We start from the raw sequence: 19433 nt of genomic DNA on the forward strand, positions 1-19433 counted from the left end.
ACATTGTTCTCATACATTTCTTTATTTGATGAAAAATGGTTTCCTTTAGTTTTCTGAACATATTTAAACTAGCTGATGTAAAGACATTATTTAGTGAGACAATATCTGGACGTTCTCAGGGACAGTTTCCGTTGACTCATTCCTTTCCTGTAATGGGCTGTGCTTCTTTGCATGTCATATAATTCTTTGTTGATAAGTGAAATATTAAGTAATATAATGTGGGAACTTGAGTTTGGATTGTCCAACTCCCTCCCCACTTCATTGTTGTTGATGTTTGTTTTTGTTACTATTGTTTGTGTGTTCAGGGACTTTTCTGAACTATTTCTGTGAAGTCTGCATTTTGTACTGTGTGAACCACTGAAGTTTCTCATTGGTTAGCTTATTGGTTAGCTAATGGTTTTACAGTGATTTCCTTAGATTCCTGTAACCAGTAAGTCTCCTGGTTCTTGTCAAGGGCCTTTGTGTGGGGGTGTTGGTGGATGCATATACCACTTAGCCAGGCAGTTTAAGACTCCATATTTGCCCTTATGTTATGTTTCCACAGCCTCAAGGTTAGCCTGATGTGTGAGTTTAGGGCCTTCTCAGTGATTCCTGGGTATAGATATATGTGTGGCCTTCTAGAAACCCAGGAATGTGCCAGAGCTTTCCAAAGCTCTCTATGGATATCACATTCTGCAGCTTTTGCTTTTAAGCTGATTTGTTAGCCATTGTTTGCCCAACTGATATCCACCATCTTGGGCAGCCATGATGTTCAGTAATTGCCTCTGATTGTTATCAACAAATACTGATTTGGAAAAGGCTGTTTGTATTGGGTGAGCTTCTGTTCAGGCTTTGAATGATAAGGAAAGAAGGAAGGAAGGAGAGAAGGAAGGAAGGAAGGAAGGAAGGAAGGAAGGAAGGAAGGAAAGAAGGAAGGAAAGAGAAAAGGAAGGAAGGAAGTCAGTCTTATGAGTGGAGTTTACCAGTGAACCACCACATAGGTCAAATAATGACAGTTCTCTAGGAATGGGGCTTTTGCCCCATTCTGCAAAGCCCCATTCTGCTTCCCTCATGTGGCTTCCAGGCTGCCATGGACTATTGATTTAACAGGCTACCTCAGGGTTAGGGAGATAGATATGAAAATTTGGTAAGTTCAAACACCACAACTCTTGATGTTCTTACTGAGATTCAGCTGTTTTCCTGGAATATATGCTCCCTAGATGCTGCAAGCCTTCAGTTAATTTCCAGAGCTCTGAAAAAGTTGATTCCAACAATTTTTGCAAGTGTTTTAATTGATTCTATGGAGGAGAGTTTTACACAATTTTTGAAAAGTTGTTATTTTGTCATTTTTGCTTACATCTCCTTTAGTTATTTAAAAATATTTAACCAAACTTGCAATCCTGGAATTAAGGCCACTTGATTGTGGTGTGTTATTCTTTTTACATCTTTCTGATTCAATGGAATGCTGTTTGGTTGAGTATATTTATATTTATATTCTTGAGTAATTCTGGTTTGTAGTTTTCATATATGTATTTGTGTGGCTTTCTCCTCAGGGTAATGCTGGCCTCACAAAATGGGTTGGAAAAGATTCCCTTCACATCTGTTTTCTGTGAGAGGTTGTGTAGAATTGATGTGATTTCTCTTTCTTCTTTAATATGTTTTTTTAAGTTATTTCCCTGATGAAGCCACTGACATCATCCTGACCTAAAGATTTCTTTCTTTAGAAGGTTTAAATTTTGAAAACACTTTTTTATAGAGATGAAATTATGCAAGCTACCTATTTCCTCTTGGGCAAATTTTAGTAGTTTGTGATTTTTGAGGAATTGTTCTATCTCATCAAATTTGTTTAATTTATGTGCATAGAGTTGCTTGTAGTGTTCTTTCATTATACTTTTTTAAAAAAAGATTTTATTTATTTTTTTGACAGACAGAGACAGCCAGCGAGAGAGGGAAAACAAGCAGAGGGAGTGGGAGAGGAAGAAGCAGGCTCCTAGCAGAGAAGCCTGATGTGGGGCTCGATCCCAGGATGCCAGGATCATGCCCTGAGCTGAAGGCAGACGCTCAACAACTGTGCCACCCAGGCGCCCCCTTTCATTATACTTTTAATGTCAGCAGGGTCTGTGGTGATGTTCCATTCCATTCCTGATATTGTTAGCTTAGATCTTCTCCCTTTTTTCTTTACTAGTCTTGCTAGAGATTTATCAATTTTACTGATCTTTCAAAGAACCACATATAGTTTTCATAGATTTTCTCTATTTTTTCAATTTAACTGATTTCTGTTCTTTATTACAATTCCTTCTGCTTGCTCTGGGTTTATTTTGCTTCTAATTTCTTAAGGTGGAAAAAATGGATTACTAATTGAAATTTGTTCTTTTCTAATATAAATATTTAATAGTGTGAATTTTCCCCAAGTATTGCTTTTTTTATTTAATAACTTTTTTTATTATATTATGTTAGTCACCATACAGTACATCCCTAGTTTTTGATGTAAAGTTCCATGATTCGTTACTTGCGTATAACACCCAGTGCACCATGCAATACTTGCCCTCCTTATTACCCATCACCAGTCTATCCCATTCCCCCACCCCCTCCCCTCTGAAGCCCTCAGTTTGTTTCCCAGAGTCCATAGTTTCTCATGCTTCATTCCCCCTTCTGTTTACCCCCCCTTCATTCTTCCCTTCCTTCTCCTACCAATCTTCCTGCTAATCCTATGTTCCATAAATGAATGAAACCATATGATAATTGTCTTTCTCTGCTTGACTTACTTCACTTAGCATTATCTCCTCCAGTCCCATCCATGCTGCAGCAAAAGTTGAGAAGTCATTCTTTTTGATGGTTGAGTAATATTCCATTGTATATATGGACCACATCTTCTTAATCCAGTCATCTGTTGAAGGGCATCTCGGCTCCTTCCACGATTTAGCTATTGTGGACAAAGCTGCTATGAACATTGGGGTGCATATGGCCCTTCTTTACTACGTCTGTATCTTTGGGGTAAACACCCAGTAGTGCAATGGCTGGGTCATAGGGTAGTTCAATTTTTAACTTTTTAAGGGACCTCCACACTGTTTTCCAGAGTGGCTGTACCAACTTGCATTCCCACCAACAATGTAGGAGGGATCCCCTTTCTCCACATCCTCTCCAACAATTGTTGTTTCTTGCCTTGTCTATCTTTGCCATTCTAACTGGCGTAAGGTGGTATCTCAGTGTGGTTTTGATTTGAATTTCCCTGATGGCTAATGATTTTGAACATTTTTTCATGTGTCTGTTAGCCATTTGTATGTCTTCATTGGAAAAGTGTCTGTTCATATCTTCTGCCCATTTTATGATTTGTTTATTTGTTTCTCGTGTATTGAGTTTGAGAAGTTCTTTGTAGATCTTGGATACCAGTCCTTTATCTGTGGTGTCCTTTGCAAATATATTCTCCCATTCCGTGGGCTGTCTCTTAGTTTTTTTGACTGTTTCCTTGGCTGTGCAGAAGCTCTTTATCCTGATAAAGTCCCATAAGTTCATTTTATCTTTTATTTCTCTTGCCTTTGGAGATGTGTCGTGAAAAAGGTTGCTCTGGCCGATGTCATAGAAGTTGTTGCCTATGTTCTCCTCTAGAATTTTGATGGATTCCTGTCTCACATTGAGGTCTTTCATCCATTTGGAGTTTATTTTTGTGTATGGTGTGAGAGAGTGGTCAAGTTTCATTCTTTTGCATGTAGCTGTCCAATTTTCCCAGCACCATTTATTGAAGAGACTGTCTTTTTTCCACCGGATGTTTTTTCCTGCTTTATCAAAGATTAGTTGCCCAAAGAGCCGAGGGTCCATTTCTGGGTTCTCTATTCNGATGTAAAGTTTGATGCTTCATTAGTTGCGTATAACACCCAGTGCACCATGCAATACGTGCCCTCCTTACTACCCATCACCAGCCTATCCCATTCCCCCACCCCCTCCCCTCTGAAGCCCTCAGTTTGTCATCGAGGTCTTTCATCCATTTAGAGTTTATCTTTGTGTATGGTGTGATCCCTTTTCTTTATCCCTTTCTTCCCCTACCGATCATCCTAGTTCTTATGTTCCATAGATGAGAGAAATCATATGATAATTGTCTTTCTCTGCTTGACTTATTTCACTTAGCATTATCTCCTCCAGTGCCGTCCATGTTGCAGCAAATGTTGAGAATTCGTTCTTTCTGATAGCTGAGTAATATTCCATTGTATATATGGACCACAGCTTCTTAATCCAGTCATCTGTTGAAGGGCATCTCGGCTCCTTCCATGATTTGGCTATTGTGGACAATGCAGCTATGAACATTGGGGTGCATATGGCCCTTCTCTTTACTACGTCTGTATCTTTGGGGTAAACACCCAGTAGTGCAATGGCTGGGTCATAGGGTAGTTCAATTTTTAACTTTTTAAGGGACCTCCACACTGTTTTCCAGAGTGGCTGTACCAACTTGCATTCCCACCAACAATGTAGGAGGGATCCCCTTTCTCCACATCCTCTCCAACAATTGTTGTTTCTTGCCTTGTCTATCTTTGCCATTCTAACTGGCGTAAGGTGGTATCTCAGTGTGGTTTTGATTTGAATTTCCCTGATGGCTAATGATTTTGAACATTTTTTCATGTGTCTGTTAGCCATTTGTATGTCTTCATTGGAAAAGTGTCTGTTCATATCTTCTGCCCATTTTATGATTTGTTTATTTGTTTCTCGTGTATTGAGTTTGAGAAGTTCTTTGTAGATCTTGGATACCAGTCCTTTATCTGTGGTGTCCTTTGCAAATATATTCTCCCATTCCGTGGGCTGTCTCTTAGTTTTTTTGACTGTTTCCTTGGCTGTGCAGAAGCTCTTTATCCTGATAAAGTCCCATAAGTTCATTTTATCTTTTATTTCTCTTGCCTTTGGAGATGTGTCGTGAAAAAGGTTGCTCTGGCCGATGTCATAGAAGTTGTTGCCTATGTTCTCCTCTAGAATTTTGATGGATTCCTGTCTCACATTGAGGTCTTTCATCCATTTGGAGTTTATTTTTGTGTATGGTGTGAGAGAGTGGTCAAGTTTCATTCTTTTGCATGTAGCTGTCCAATTTTCCCAGCACCATTTATTGAAGAGACTGTCTTTTTTTCCACTGGATTTTTTTCCTGCTTTATCAAAGATTAGTTGCCCAAAGAGCCAAGGGTCCATTTCTGGGTTTTCCATTCTGTTCCATTGGTCTATGTGTCTGTTTTTGTGCCAGTACCATGCTGTCTTTGTGNGTGGGCTGTCTCTTAGTTTTTTTGACTGTTTCCTTGGCTGTGCAGAAGCTCTTTATCCTGATAAAGTCCCATAAGTTCATTTTATCTTTTATTTCTCTTGCCTTTGGAGATGTGTCGTGAAAAAGGTTGCTCTGGCCGATGTCATAGAAGTTGTTGCCTATGTTCTCCTCTAGAATTTTGATGGATTCCTGTCTCACATTGAGGTCTTTCATCCATTTGGAGTTTATTTTTGTGTATGGTGTGAGAGAGTGGTCAAGTTTCATTCTTTTGCATGTAGCTGTCCAATTTTCCCAGCACCATTTATTGAAGAGACTGTCTTTTTTCCACCGGATGTTTTTTCCTGCTTTATCAAAGATTAGTTGCCCAAAGAGCCGAGGGTCCATTTCTGGGTTCTCTATTCTGTTCCATTGGTCTATGTGTCTGTTTTTGTGCCAGTACCATGCTGTCTTTGTGATCACAGCTTTGTAGTACAGCTTGAAATCTGGCATTGTGATGCCCCCAGCTTTGTTTTTCCTTTTCTATCGACAAGAAAAAATCCAAAAATCATATAGTTTCCATACAAATTTAAGGACTATTTGTTCCAGTTCTTTGAAAAATGTCCTCGGTATTTTGATCGGGATAGCATTGAAAGTGTAGATTGCTCTGGGTAGTATGGACATTTTAACTATGTTAATTCTTCCAATCCATGAGCATGGAATATTTTTCCATCTTTTTATGTCTTCCTCAATATCTTTCAAAAGTGATCTATAGTTTCTAGCATATAGGTCCTTTACGTCTCTGGTTAAGTTAATTCCAAGGTAACGCATGGTTTTTGGNAACAAAAAGGGATAAAAGATATCCAAATCAGCAAAGAGGAAGTAAAAATGTCTTTCTTCACAGATGACATGATACTCTATATGGAAAACCCAAAAGAATCCACTCCCAAACTATTAGAAGTTATAGAGCAATTCAGTAATGTGGCAGGATACGAAATCAATGCTCAGAAATCAGTTGCATTTCTATACACGAACAATGAGACTGAAGAAAGAGAAATTAGGGAATCCATCCCATTTACAATAGCACCAAAAATCCTACTTATCTTGGAATTAACTTAACCAGAGACGTAAAGGACCTATATTCTAGAAACTACAAATCACTCTTGAAAGACATTGAAGAAGACACAAAAAGATGGAAAAATATTCCATGCTCATGGATTGGCAGAATTAATATAGTTAAAATGTCTAGGCTACCCAGAAAATCTATACTTTCAATGTCATTCCGATCAAAATACCAATGACATTTTTCAAAGAACTGGAACAAACAGCCCCTAAAAATGAATTTTAGTCCTTTTAGTTTCATTCCATACGTCCCTGAGGCTCAAAAACTCCCTCCTTGCTCTTATTTAGATTGGCTAATTTCTATTGATTGATCTTCCAGTTCTGTAGCTCTTCTGCTGTCTGGATTCTGCCACTGAGCCTATTCAGTGAATTATTGCAGTGATTTTATTTTTCCACTTATAAAAGGCACATTGGTTCTTTATATCTTGTCTTTCTTTGTTGAGAGTGCCTATCTTTCCATTCCTTCTGAGGGCATTTCTCTCTTTGTTTGTTTCTTTCTTTCTCTTTTGTAATAGTTGCTTGGAAGTCTTTGTCAGATATTTCCAGCATCTGTGTCATTTTGACATTGGTATCTCTTAATAGTCTTCTCTCATGCATGTGAACTGAGTGTTTCCTTGTTTTTCAGGGGATTGTTTTGGACAGCATCCTCGATATACTGAGTACTGTTTTGAAACTGTGTCTTCTTTACATCTAATGAGGAATGTTGATTTTTTTAAAGCTGGAAATAAGCTTTGTTGAGTTCAAACTATGGGTTCCTGCCAGCCTTCCATGGGTTGTTTTGTTTCCAGAGGCTTTGCAGTGCCATTTGGATCTGTCCTGAACGTGCCCACCTAGCAGTTAGTGTGGCTCTGGACAATGACCTATGCCCCAGTTCAGAGCTCAAAGTCTTTGGCCTGCTAATTGGGGTCAGATCTGCTCACACGTGGCTTAGGGGTGAGCTCTGGTGTTCGTGGACAACTTCATGTTCTAGGCATTCTGTCATCCTCTTTAGTTCTTTAGTTGGAAAGATGGAGCTCTAGGCATGTTACTTTGGTACCTTCATCCCATGGTCCCACCTGCACCAGCAGGAGGATAGAAAAAAAAAGATCAGTGGGTCTCCCTTCAGTTGGAGAGCAATATTCTCCACTCTCAGTGTTCTAAGGGTCTCTAATCATCATGGACTAAGGTGTAAGAGCATGGAGAAAAAATGGGGTGTCTTCCATCCTCTCTGAGCATTGGGGTTCTCTTCCCTATGCTCTGGGGGAGAAAGGGGGACCTACTTCTGGATGTTGAGCTGCTCTGTGTGCAGGCAAGGGGGAAAAGTAGACTCATTTCTGGTTTGGTGGACTTTGAATTGTTTTTTTTTTCCCTCCCCAATCTGCCTGCTGTTGCTTACTTTGAGAACCTTCAAAAACCAGCTCCGTGGCCCTGTGGCTGCATTTGGTGACTGAGACAGGGTGGAGTGTTTGTGCCTAGAACTGGAACCACAGGTGTTTTTGTAAAAATATGGGTTTTAATTTTTTGTAATTATGTATATGGACCCAAACTTTGGTGTTTCTAGCGTGGGACAAATCCTAAGCATCCTTGTGGTGATATTTGTAGCCCATTTGGGTCAATTTTGAAAGCAAACCACTGTGTAGCTGGGGACCTCATGGTGTGGGCTCAGCTGTGAGGTCAGAGTGACCATGGAGGGCTCCACATGCTTCTTCCTGGGCACAGCCAGTGGCAGACCATCTCAAACACACAGGGACATCCACACGCATGCACATTAAACACATACATGCTCAGACACATACATGAATAGACATACACATATGCACATAGACACATATACATCCTCACAATACATACATATACACATGAATAGACATATACACACCCGTGCACACATTTCAACACACATACACACTCACAAACACATATACACACATGCACACTTACACACACATTCACATTTAAATACATACACTCTCACAACACATGCATAGACATACACACACACATGCACATGCAACCATATGTACATACCCCCACAAACATATATACATATAGACCTACCCATACATGTAGACACATACACATAGAGTGTGATCAGGAATGATTTTGTGACATACATCAAAGAAACAATTTCCTTCAAGGTTAGTCTGTGAGGATATCTATAAAGTGAACTTCAGAAATAAGAGACCTGGTGTGACCCTAACTTGAGGATGCAGCTGAGTCTGGGGCCACAAAACGAGTGTCAGGTGCCTCACTGTACAGTCTGAAAGGTGTGTATCCAGCTGGCCACGGCTGAGGGTGACATTCGGCTGTGTGGTTAGGTGTTCTCTGCTTTCGCATGGTAGTGTTTGTGAGGACTCATCCATTTGCAGAAATCTGGTGGTAGCCTCAATGGGTGGAGAAATGATAGAGTGGCCATGATTCCTAAAATAAGGCTGTTGTTGGCTGAGAGGGCAGACGTGGCAGGAGCTCATGTGGGCATCACATCCATAGGAAGCATGTGGACTCCACTTAACCCATCTGGCCCCTGAAGACATCTTACTGCAGAGATTTTGCCTTTGGAGGTGTCTGGGTCAAACAGAGGTGGTGGTTGAAGGGACGGAGAGGGTGTATGAGTGTATGAAGTGGTGCTCCTGTGGGTATGGGCTGAGAAACAGTAGACATAGGTGAGTCTTACAAGCTTAGGTGGACACATAGACTGAGGGGCCACCGTCTGAGATATGGCAGGTGAACAGGAGCAGATTTTCTGGGAGGATTAGGTGACACGCTAGCCTGGGATGTCCAGAGGGTGGTTGGCTGCCTGGGCATGGCACTCAGTTGATGCTGGTCTGGGGAGGGAGATTCAAGATTTGTTGATCGTGGTGGGAGGGACTGGGGGAATAAGTACTGTGGAAAGAGTGAATGATGACAGGACCTACGCCTGGCATCCTGGGGGAGCTGGGACCATGTAGGGAGAGGCCCAGAGGGTTGGGGGGAGAACCAAGTGACATGGAGGCTGACTGCAGCCCCTACCAGCCACTGCATGGATTGTTGAATCATTGCCACTGTCTTCCATCCAGCCGCCTGCACCAGGTGAAAGTCAGCCAGTTGGATGGTTTATCTTTTTCTCCATGAAAAATACACTTAAGACATAAAAATAAAACCATCTGTACTCTGGCTATGTGAATTTAAAAAATATTAAAAATCCAATTAAAAATCTTGTACCTCAAGGATATTACCCATTCTTGGTGATATCACATAAAGCATTCATTCTCCCTGAAATGCAGTCACTCTGGAAAACAGTATGGAGGTTCTCAAAAAGTTGAAAATAGAGCTACCCTATGACCTAGCAATTGCACTACTAGGTATTTACCCCAAAGATACAAATGTAGTCAACTGAAAGGGTACCTGTGCCCCAATGTTTTTAGCAGCAATGTCCACAATAGCTAAACTATGGAAAGAGCCCAGATGTCCATCGACATACAGATGGATAAAGAAGATGTGGTGTATACATACAATGGAATACTACTCAGTCATCAAAAGATGAAATCTTGTCATTTGCAATGATGTGGATAGAATTAGAGGGCATTATGTTAAACGAAATAAGTCAATCAGAGAAAGACAACTGTCACATGATATCTCTTATATGTGGAATTTAAGAAACAATACAGAGGATCATAGGGGAAGAGAGGAAAATTTAAAACAAGATGAAATCAGAGAGGGAGACAAACCACAAGAGACTCTTAATGATAGGAAACAAACTGAGGGTTGCTGGAGGGGAGGTGGGTGGGGGGATGGGGTAACTGGAGGATGGGCATTAGGAAGGGCACATAACATAATGATCACTGGGTATTATATAAGATTGATGAATCATTGACCTCTACCTCAGAAATCAATAATACATTATATGTTAATTAATTGAATTTAAATTTAAAAATGAGGGAAAAAATAAAATTTAAGCAGTATAAAAAAAAGAATTCTCCCTGAAAATACCTATGCTTTGATATGCAGGCCAAAAACCAAGATTTCCACTGACTTCTTTTTTTTTAAATGATTTTTTATTATATTATGTTAGTCACCATACAGTACATCCCCGGATTCCGATGTAAGGTTCGATGCTTCATTAGTTGTGTATAAGGAGGGCACGTATTGCATCGTGCACTGAGTGTTATACGCAACTGACTTCTATTGGGAAATTAGAGAGGTGTTCCTGAAACAGAAAGTCCCTAGTAGATGAAATTGGAAAGGTAGAGTTAAAAGCACCCCATCTGGATTTTGGTTTCCAGCAGTACCATGGACTTCTATAGTGTGAAAACTCTCCCCCTGTGGACATAAATGTGCAGCAGAATGTAACAAAGTCAGGTTAAGTTAATATCTGGACTGGCAAGGAGAAAAAGGGACATTTCCAGGTGGTAGAAAGGAAGAGGCACTGAGAAACTAAGGCAAGTGGATGATGAGTTGGTGCCCAGTTGCTACTGTGGGGACTTTGGGTCCCAGGGACCTGGGTCTGACTTACACTACCAGCTTGCAAATAGGCATGGGAAAAATTGGAAGTGGAACAGAGACCAGCATACAGAGATGGAAACCTTCTAGAACGACATCATTAAAGAAAAGGTGGACTGAGTAATATTCCATTGTATGTTACTCAGCCATCAGAAAGAACGATTACCCAACATTTGCAGCAACATGGATGGGGCTGGAGGAGATTATGCTAAGTGAAATAAGTCAAGCAGAGAAAGACAATTATCATATGATTTCACTCATTTGTGGAACATATGGAATAGCAGGGAGATCGGTAGGAGAAGGAAAGGGAAAATGAAGGGGGGGTGGGTAAACAGAGGGGGAAATGAACCATGAGAGACTATGGACTCTGAGAAACAAACTGAGGGTTTCAGAGGGGAGGGAGGTAGGGGGATGGGCTAGCCCAGTGATGGGTATTAAGGAGGGCATGTATTGCATGGAGCACTGGGTGTTATACGCAAATAATGAATCATGGAACACTACATCAAAAACTAATGATGTACTGTATGGTGACCAACATAACATAATAAAAATTTAAAAGGAAAAAAAGAAAAGGTGGACCAGAAAAGCAATCTCCTGCAGCCCAGGGAGGTCACAGAGCACTTGTATGTCTGCCTTGGCTTGGGTGGGAAAAGTTCCCCTGAGAAATGGAAACCTATTTCTGACTTGGGATTGAGATTTCAATTTATAGTACTAAAGACCCCAGACTGAGAAGTTAACCTAACAATGGGGCTCCAGGCCAGTGGTACTCCTGCAGTGCCTGACAACAGTATTAGGAGGATTACCCCACCACCAAAGCCACACTTAATACCACTGGCTGAGGAAGCCATGCTAGATTCACTCACAATAAAATACGTCTAAGCACCAAAGGAACAATCCTATATAGAAGGGAGTTGGAAGTCACAGAAAAGATCAGGCTTAGACCACCCAGGGACTTCAGATGATGTAGCAGCATACTTAAAATGAGTAGTATGGGCGACTTGAAAATGTAAGAAAAAAGTAAAATAGTAAGAAGAAGAACAGGCAGATTCAAAGAAGAAGCAGATGAAGCTTTGTGAATGGGGGGCATCTCGGCTCCTTCCACAGTTTAGCTATTGTGGACAATGCTGCTATGAATATTGGGGTGCATATGGCCCTTCTCTTCACTATGTCTGTATCTTTGGAGATGCCCTTCAACAGACGAATGGATAAAGAAGATGTGGTCCATATACACAATGGAATATTACTCAGCCATCAGAAAGAACGATTACCCAACATTTGCAGCAACATGGATGGGACTGGAGGAGATAATGCTAAGTGAAATAAGTCAAGCAGAGAAAGACAATTATCATATGGTTTCACTCATTTATGGAAGATAAGAAATAGGAAGATCGGTAGGAGAAGAAAGGTTAAAGAAAGGGGGGGGTAATCAGAAGGGGGAATGAACCACGAGAGACTGTGGACTCTGAGAAACAAACTGAGGGTTTCAGAGGGGAGGAGGTGGGGGACTGGGATAGGCTGGTGATGGGTAGTAAGGACGGCACATATTGCATGGAGCACTGGGTGTTATACATCAAAAACTAATGATGTACTGTATGGTGACTGACATAACATATTTAAAAAAAAGCTTTGTGAATGGGAAACACCTTTGTAATGAACAATTTAGTGGAGTGATAAATAGCAAAGGAGACATAGCTGAAGACAAAAATAACTGAATTGGAAGATAGATTTGAAGAAGTTATTCAGAATGAAACACAGAGAAAAAATAAGAGATAAGGACAGATGTAGAAAAGAGAAGCAGTAGGCCACATGTGTGTCCAAAAGGACTTCTAGGAGAGACTGGAGAGAATGAAAAGATAAAATTATGAAGGAAATTGCACACACAACTTTTGGCAGTGGTTAAAGATGTGAATCCTAAGCTATGGGACTCCCAGGTGATCATGGGAAATATAAGAAGAATAAATCCACAGCTGGACACATCGTTGTGAACGACAGAAAAATAAAGATTAATGGGAGGACAGTAATCCTTCCACAGATTTGTTAACAGCAATGAAAAGCACAAAGAAGGCTCCTCTCCATTGTAGTGGGGGGAAGATAACTGTCAACTAGAATTCTGTATCCAACTTAACTATCATTCAAAAGTTTGAATGAAATAAAGATGTTTTCAGGAAGTAAATGGAGAGAATTTACCATTCACAAAAAACCCTGCTGGAAAAAAAAGCTGTTGATGGATATACATCAAAAGGAAGAAAATTCAGCCTAGAGTGACAGAGTGGGTCCTAGAAGTAACGTGATGTGATCCAGAGAAGTGAGTTGATAAACACTATGTTCAGTCCCCAGGCCAGGGGTTTGGTTACAGGGATGGTGACTGGCTTGCTAGAAGTGACAGACTGCATTAGGAGTCATTGTGTCTGTGTTCTTGTGACTTGGATGTCACCCACTGTTGGTGACAGTGCACAAGAAATTCTCCCTGAAAATACCTGTGTTTAACGTGCCTCCATTTGATAGGATAATTAATGGCATCACAGATGATAAATGCCAAATCCTGAATCATAACGAATACCTACCTGGAAATTATTTGACCTGGAATAATTATTTGACCTATTCTGAAAACTAACCTGTTCCTTGCTTTATGCCTCTTCTGAGTGTGGGATTCTCTGTGTAGAGGGAGCCAGGAGCCAGGCAGGCTTGTGGCCAAGGCATCGTGGTTTTGAGATCCGGAAGGTGGGCCCTCATTCAGTTCTAGATATTTGATTGTCCCTCTCTGTCCCCAGAGCCCCCTGTGGTGTTTGCCAAGGAGCAGCCAGCACACCGTGAGGTGCAGACCAAGGTGGGGGCCAGTGCCACCCTGAGCTGTGAGGTGGCCCAGGCCCAGACAGAGGTGACTTGGTACAAGGACGGGAAGAAGCTGAGTGCGAGCTCCAAAGTGCATGTGGAGGCCAAGGGCTGCAGTAGGAGGCTGGTGGTGCAGCAGGCGGGGAAGGCGGACGCTGGGGAGTACAGCTGCGAGGCCGGGGGCCAGAAGGTGTCCTTCCACCTGGTTGTCGCAGGTCAGTCCTTTGGGTTAAAACTCTAGCTTTGATCGAGGGTGATGGTGGGATTAGCAAACAATCCAGATGGACTCTGGAGCTCTTTCCATTAGACTTATCTCTTCGCAGGTCCCTCCTTCTGCCTCCTATTCTCATACACGTGGCTGAGCCAAGAGAGTTTGGATGGGGAGGTGTACATGGAAGGGTTTGGGTGTACCTGTGCACCCTGACTGGTGTATCCAAGTATGGTCCCCATGGAGGAACCCTCAGGCAGAGCAGTGATAGAATGTATGTTCCCCATCTGGACAATTTGGGTGGAGCAATGGTAGAATGTGTGGTCCCCGCCTGGAAAAGCCCACATGGAACAGCGACAGAATATATGGTCCCCAAGTGGAACTAACCATGGGGAGCAGATGTAGAATGGATGGTCCCACTTGGAAGTACCCACGTGGAGTAGGGATAGAGTGTATGGTCCCATGTGGACCAGTGTCCAAATGTATGGTCCCCACCTGGAACAGCTCATGTGGACCAGGGCTAGAGTGTAGGGACCCCACATGGACAGCCCTCGGGAACAGTCTAGAATATATAGTTCCGACGTGGAATAGCCTAGGTGGAGCATTGGTTGAATGTATGGCCCCAACAGGAACAGCTAACACAGAGCATGGTAGACTGTCTCATCCCTAACTTGAACTACCCACGTGGAGCAGAGATAGAATATGTAGTCCTACTTGGAACATCCTGTGTGTGCAGGGGGAAAATGTAGGTTCCATTGGGAACAGCCCACGTGGACCAGTGTTAGAATGTCTGGTCCTCTTCTGAAAAAACCCAGGTGGAGCACCATAGAGTATATGGTCCTCACCTGGAACAACCCACATGGAGCTGTGACAGAATTGTGGTCCCACCTGGAACATCCTCTGTGTGCAGTGTAGGATATATGTTCCAACTTGGAACAGCCCACATGGACCAGTGAAAGAATATCTGGTCACCTCCTAGAGGAGCCCACGTGGAGCAGTGATACAATGCATGGTCCCCATCTGGAACAGCCTACATGGAACAGATATAGAATGTATGGTCCCCAACTGGAAGAACTCACGTGTGGCAGGGATAGAATATATGGTCCCCACCGGGAACAGGCCAGATGGAGCAGTGATAGAAGTCTGGTGCCCACCTGGAAGTTTCCATGTGGAGCAGGGATAGAATGTGTGGTCCCACCTGAAACAACACACATGCAGTGATAGGATGTGTGATTCCACCTGGAACAGCCCACGTGGAACGGGGATAGAATGTACGGTCCCACCTGGAGCAGTCCATGAGGAGCAGTGGTAGAATGGACTGTCCCCACCTGAAGAAGCCCACCCACAGTAGTTACAGAATGGGTACATAGATTTTGCTCCTCAATGTTGAGCAAGCTATGAGGCTTTCCAGATGCCACAGCTGATGCAGAGCCTGGAGAAGTTTCCAGTTCCACTGCCTCCCTGTGTAGTCCTTCTTCCCCCAATGCTGCCTTCCTAATGTATACATGGAGTCTTTGATCATGTGCATCCTTTCTGTCCCCAGAGCCCTCTGTGGTGTTTGCCAAGGAGCAGCCAGCACACAGTGAGGTGCAGACCAAGGCGGGGACCAGTGCCACCCTGAGCTGTGAGGTGGCCCAGGCCCAGACAGAGGTGACGTGGTACAAGGACGGGAAGAAGCTGAGTGCGAGCTCTAAAGTGCACGTGGAGGCCAAGGGCTACAGCAGGCGGCTGGTGTTGCAGCAGGCGGGGAAGGCGGATGCTGGGGAGTACAGCTGTGAGGCCGGGAGCCAGAAGGTGTCCTTCCACCTGGAAGTCACAGGTCAGTTCTTGTGGGGATGTCATAGCCTTTTGTGGAGGTGATGAGATTGGCTTACTGCCCCAGCCAACCCTGGTGCTCTTCCAACCAGGCCTCATGTCTTCACATAGCCTATCCTCTCAACTCCCTTACCCATGGCTGGGCCAAGGGAGGCTGAGCAGGAAGGGTGTGAACGGAAGGGAGAGCGTGCTTCCAGAAACCCTGAGTGGTGTTCCCGTGCAGTAATGGCAGTCATAAGTTACTAGAACTTCCCAGCCGTTCTTTGGTGCCTGGGACTCTGTCTGTACCCTGCACTTGGAGTCTGAGGTAGACCAGGCATCTCTCACCCATGATATGTGAATTTCCCTCTGCTGAATACCCTGGCCACTCTGAGATGCTCTCACCAGCAACACACCAGTCCACACAAAGAAGAGATGCTTGGATTTCATTAAACCAGGATAAGGGTGAATTTCTGCCAGCCAATCCTACTTGGATTTATGTTAAGACAGAACTATGGACTATTGAAGTTTTAGGTGTCCTGGGGCACATTTTCCTCCTCGCACATGGATATGGATGTTACCTGTGCACGTATAGGTAGCAAAATCCAGAGCCCTGCTCTGTTGCAAAGTCTACAGAAAGCACAGCAAGAGCAGAGGGCTGGGAGATATGCGATAGGCACATGTGAGGTTTGGGTTCTCTTTTGATTTATTTTATTATTATTTTTTAATAGTTTTTTATTATGTTAGTCACCATACAGTATATCCTTGTTTCTAATGTAGTGTTCCATGATTCATTTGGGTTCTCTTTTTAAAGCAAATCTTGCTTCCCCTCTCTTAGAACATTCAGTGTCAGAATTCCCCCTGGAGTCTGAGTCACAGATTTAGAGATGGAGAGGAATGAGTGGCTTATCCTGTACCCATTTGCTTTGTTAAAGATGAGGTCCTGTGTAGCAGCCGCTGTCTGGTAAAGCAGTGTTTCATACCGTTTTCTAGGGACTTGTGTGTCTGTACCTTTCTGGCTGGTTCATAGAGAAGGCAAAGACTACATGTATTTTCCTTTTGTTATGAGTCTTAATGGCAAATCAAGATGGGCTGCAGTCCCACGCTGGCTTCTAGCCACCACCTGACCATTTGGTATTGTATCGGTTGTTTGTGGGTGTGTGCACAGACCAAAAAACCCACTACATATCTTTTTAAAATGTTATTTTCAGAGTATAAGACAAATTATTTTATGGTAATACATATGAAAAGGTTTTACAAATTAACCAAATTCTTAGAAAACTCTGTAAAAAGTGACAGAAGAAAGACAGTTTGACTTCTTTGCCGATTTGGATACTTTGATCCCTTTTTGTTGTCTGATTGCTGTTGCAAGGACTTCTAGTACTATGCTGAATAATAGTGGCGAGAGTGGGCATCCTTGTCGTGTTCCTGATCTTAAGGGAAAGGCTTCCAGCTTTTCCCCATTGAGTATAATATTTTCTGTAGGCTTTTCATAGATGGCTTTTATGAGATTGAGAAATGTACCCTCTATCCCTACACTCTAAAGGGTTTTAATCAGGAAAGGATGCTGTATTTTGTCAAATGCTTTTTCTGCATCTATTGAGAGAATCATATGATTTTTGCCTTTTTTCTTCTGGATATAATCTCTGACACTGATAGATTTGCGAATGTTGAACCACGCTTGCATCCCAGGTATGAATCCCACTTGGTCATGATGGATAATCCTTTTAATGTACTGTTGGATACTATTAGCCAGGGTCTTGTTGAGAATTTTGGCATGCATATTCATTAGGGAAATCGGTCTGTAATTCTCCTTTTTGAGGGGGTCTTTGCCTGGTTTGGGGATCAAGGTAATATTGGCCTCGTAGAATGAGTTTGGTAGNTCTGTTTCTATTTTTTGAAATAGCTTTAGGAGAATAGGTATTATTTCTTCTTTGAATGTTTGGTAGAATTCCCTAGGGAAACCGTCCGGGCCTGGAGTTTTCTTATTTGGAAGGTTGTTTATCACTGACTCAATCTCTTCATAATTAATTGGCCTGTTTAAAAAATCGATTTATTCCTGTTTCAGTCTTGGTAGTTTATAGGTTTCCAGGAAGGCCTTCATCTCTTCCAGATTGCTTAATTTATTGGCATAAAGCTGTTGATAAAAGTTTCTAATAATCCTTCCCATTTCATTGGTGTTGGTTGTGACCTCTCCCTTTTCATTCATAATTTTATTAATTTGGGTGCTTTATCTATTCTTTTGGTAAGTCTTACCAGTGGTTTGTCAATTTTATTTACTCTTTCAAAGAACCAGCTTCTAGTTCTGTTGATCTGCTCTACTGTGCTCCTGGTTCCTAATTCATTGATCGCTGCTCTAATCTCTATGAACTGCTTCCTCGTGAGTGGATTAGGCCTGTTCCTCCATTGCTGTTCCAGCTTCTTGAGGTGAGAATATAAAAACGGCATTTAGATTTTTCTATTCTTTTGAGTGAGGCTTGGATGGCTATATATTTCCCCTTTAGGACTGCCTTTGCAGTATCCCATAGGTTTTGGACCGTTGTGTTTTCATTCTCGTTGGTCTCCATAAATTGTTTAAATTGATTTTTCATTTCCTGATTTATCGATTCATTCCTGAGCAGGATGGTTCTTAGTCTCCAAGTGTTTGAGTTTCTTCCAAATTTTTCCTTGTGGTTGAGTTCCAATTTCAAAGCGTTGTGGCCTGAGAATATGCAGGGAATAATTTCAGTCTTTTGATATAGGTTGAGACCTGTTTTGTGACCCAGAACGTGGTCTATTCTGGAGAATGTTCCATGGGCATTAGAATAGGATGAGTATTCTTTGGTTCTGGGGTGCAGTGTTCTATATATATATCTATGAGGTCCAACTCGTCGAGTATGGCTCTCTTCACAGATAACATGATAGTCTATATGGAAAACCCAAAAGAATCCACTCCGAAACTATTAGAAGTTATAGAGCAATTCAGTAATGTGGCAGGTTACAAAATCAATGCTCAGAAATCAGTTGCATTTCTATACACGAACAATGAGACTGAAGAAAGAGAAATTAGGGAATCCATCCCATTTACAATAGCACCAAAAATCGTACGTTACCTTGGAATTAATTTAACCAGAGACATAAAGGACCTATATTCTAGAAACTATAAATCACTCTTGAAAGACTTTGAAGAAGGCACAAAAAGATAGAAAAATATTCCATGCTCATGGATCAGAAGAATTAACATAGTTAAAATGTCCACGCTGCCCAGAGTTATCTACACTTTCAATGCTATCCCAATCAAAATACCAATGAGATTTTTCAAAGAACTGGAACAAATAGCCCTTAAATTTGTATGGAACCAGAAAAGGCCCCGAATTGCCAAGGAGTTGTTGAAAAGGAAAAACAAAGCTGGGGCAACACAATGGNGGCATCACATTGTGGGATTTCAAGCTATACTACAAAGCTGTGATCACCAAGACAGCATGGTACTGACACAAAAACAGACACATAGACCAATGGAACCGAATAGATACTCCAGAAATGGACCCTTGGTTCTATGGTCAACTAATCTTTGACAAAGCAGGTAAAAACGTCCAGTGGAAAAAAAGACAGTCTCTTCAATAAATGGTGCTGGGAAAATTGGACAGCTACATGCAAAAGAATGAAACTTGACCACTCTCTCACACCGTACACAAAGATAAACTCCGAATGGATGAAAGATCTCGATGTGAGACAGGAATCCATCAAAATCCTAGAGGAGAACATTTCTGCAACCTCTTTGACATCGACCACAGCAACCTTTTTCATGACACATCTCCAAAGGCAAGAGAAACAAAAGAAAAAATGAAC

General features: G+C 42.0%; 1 protein-coding gene across 1 annotated transcript in view; it reads left to right on the forward strand.

Annotated features, from left to right (window-relative positions):
- Positions 1–19433, forward strand: part of OBSCN (obscurin, cytoskeletal calmodulin and titin-interacting RhoGEF) — a 145713-nt gene that overhangs the window by 37869 nt on the left and 88411 nt on the right. Inside the window, exons 12-13 of the mRNA XM_034655743.1 lie at positions 13543–13818; positions 15355–15630. Coding sequence (XP_034511634.1) covers positions 13543–13818; positions 15355–15630 — 552 coding nt within the window. The remainder of the gene's footprint in view (positions 1–13542; positions 13819–15354; positions 15631–19433) is intronic.

Source organism: Ailuropoda melanoleuca, chromosome 3, assembly GCF_002007445.2.
Source record: "Ailuropoda melanoleuca isolate Jingjing chromosome 3, ASM200744v2, whole genome shotgun sequence".
Lineage (NCBI taxonomy): Eukaryota > Metazoa > Chordata > Mammalia > Carnivora > Ursidae > Ailuropoda > Ailuropoda melanoleuca.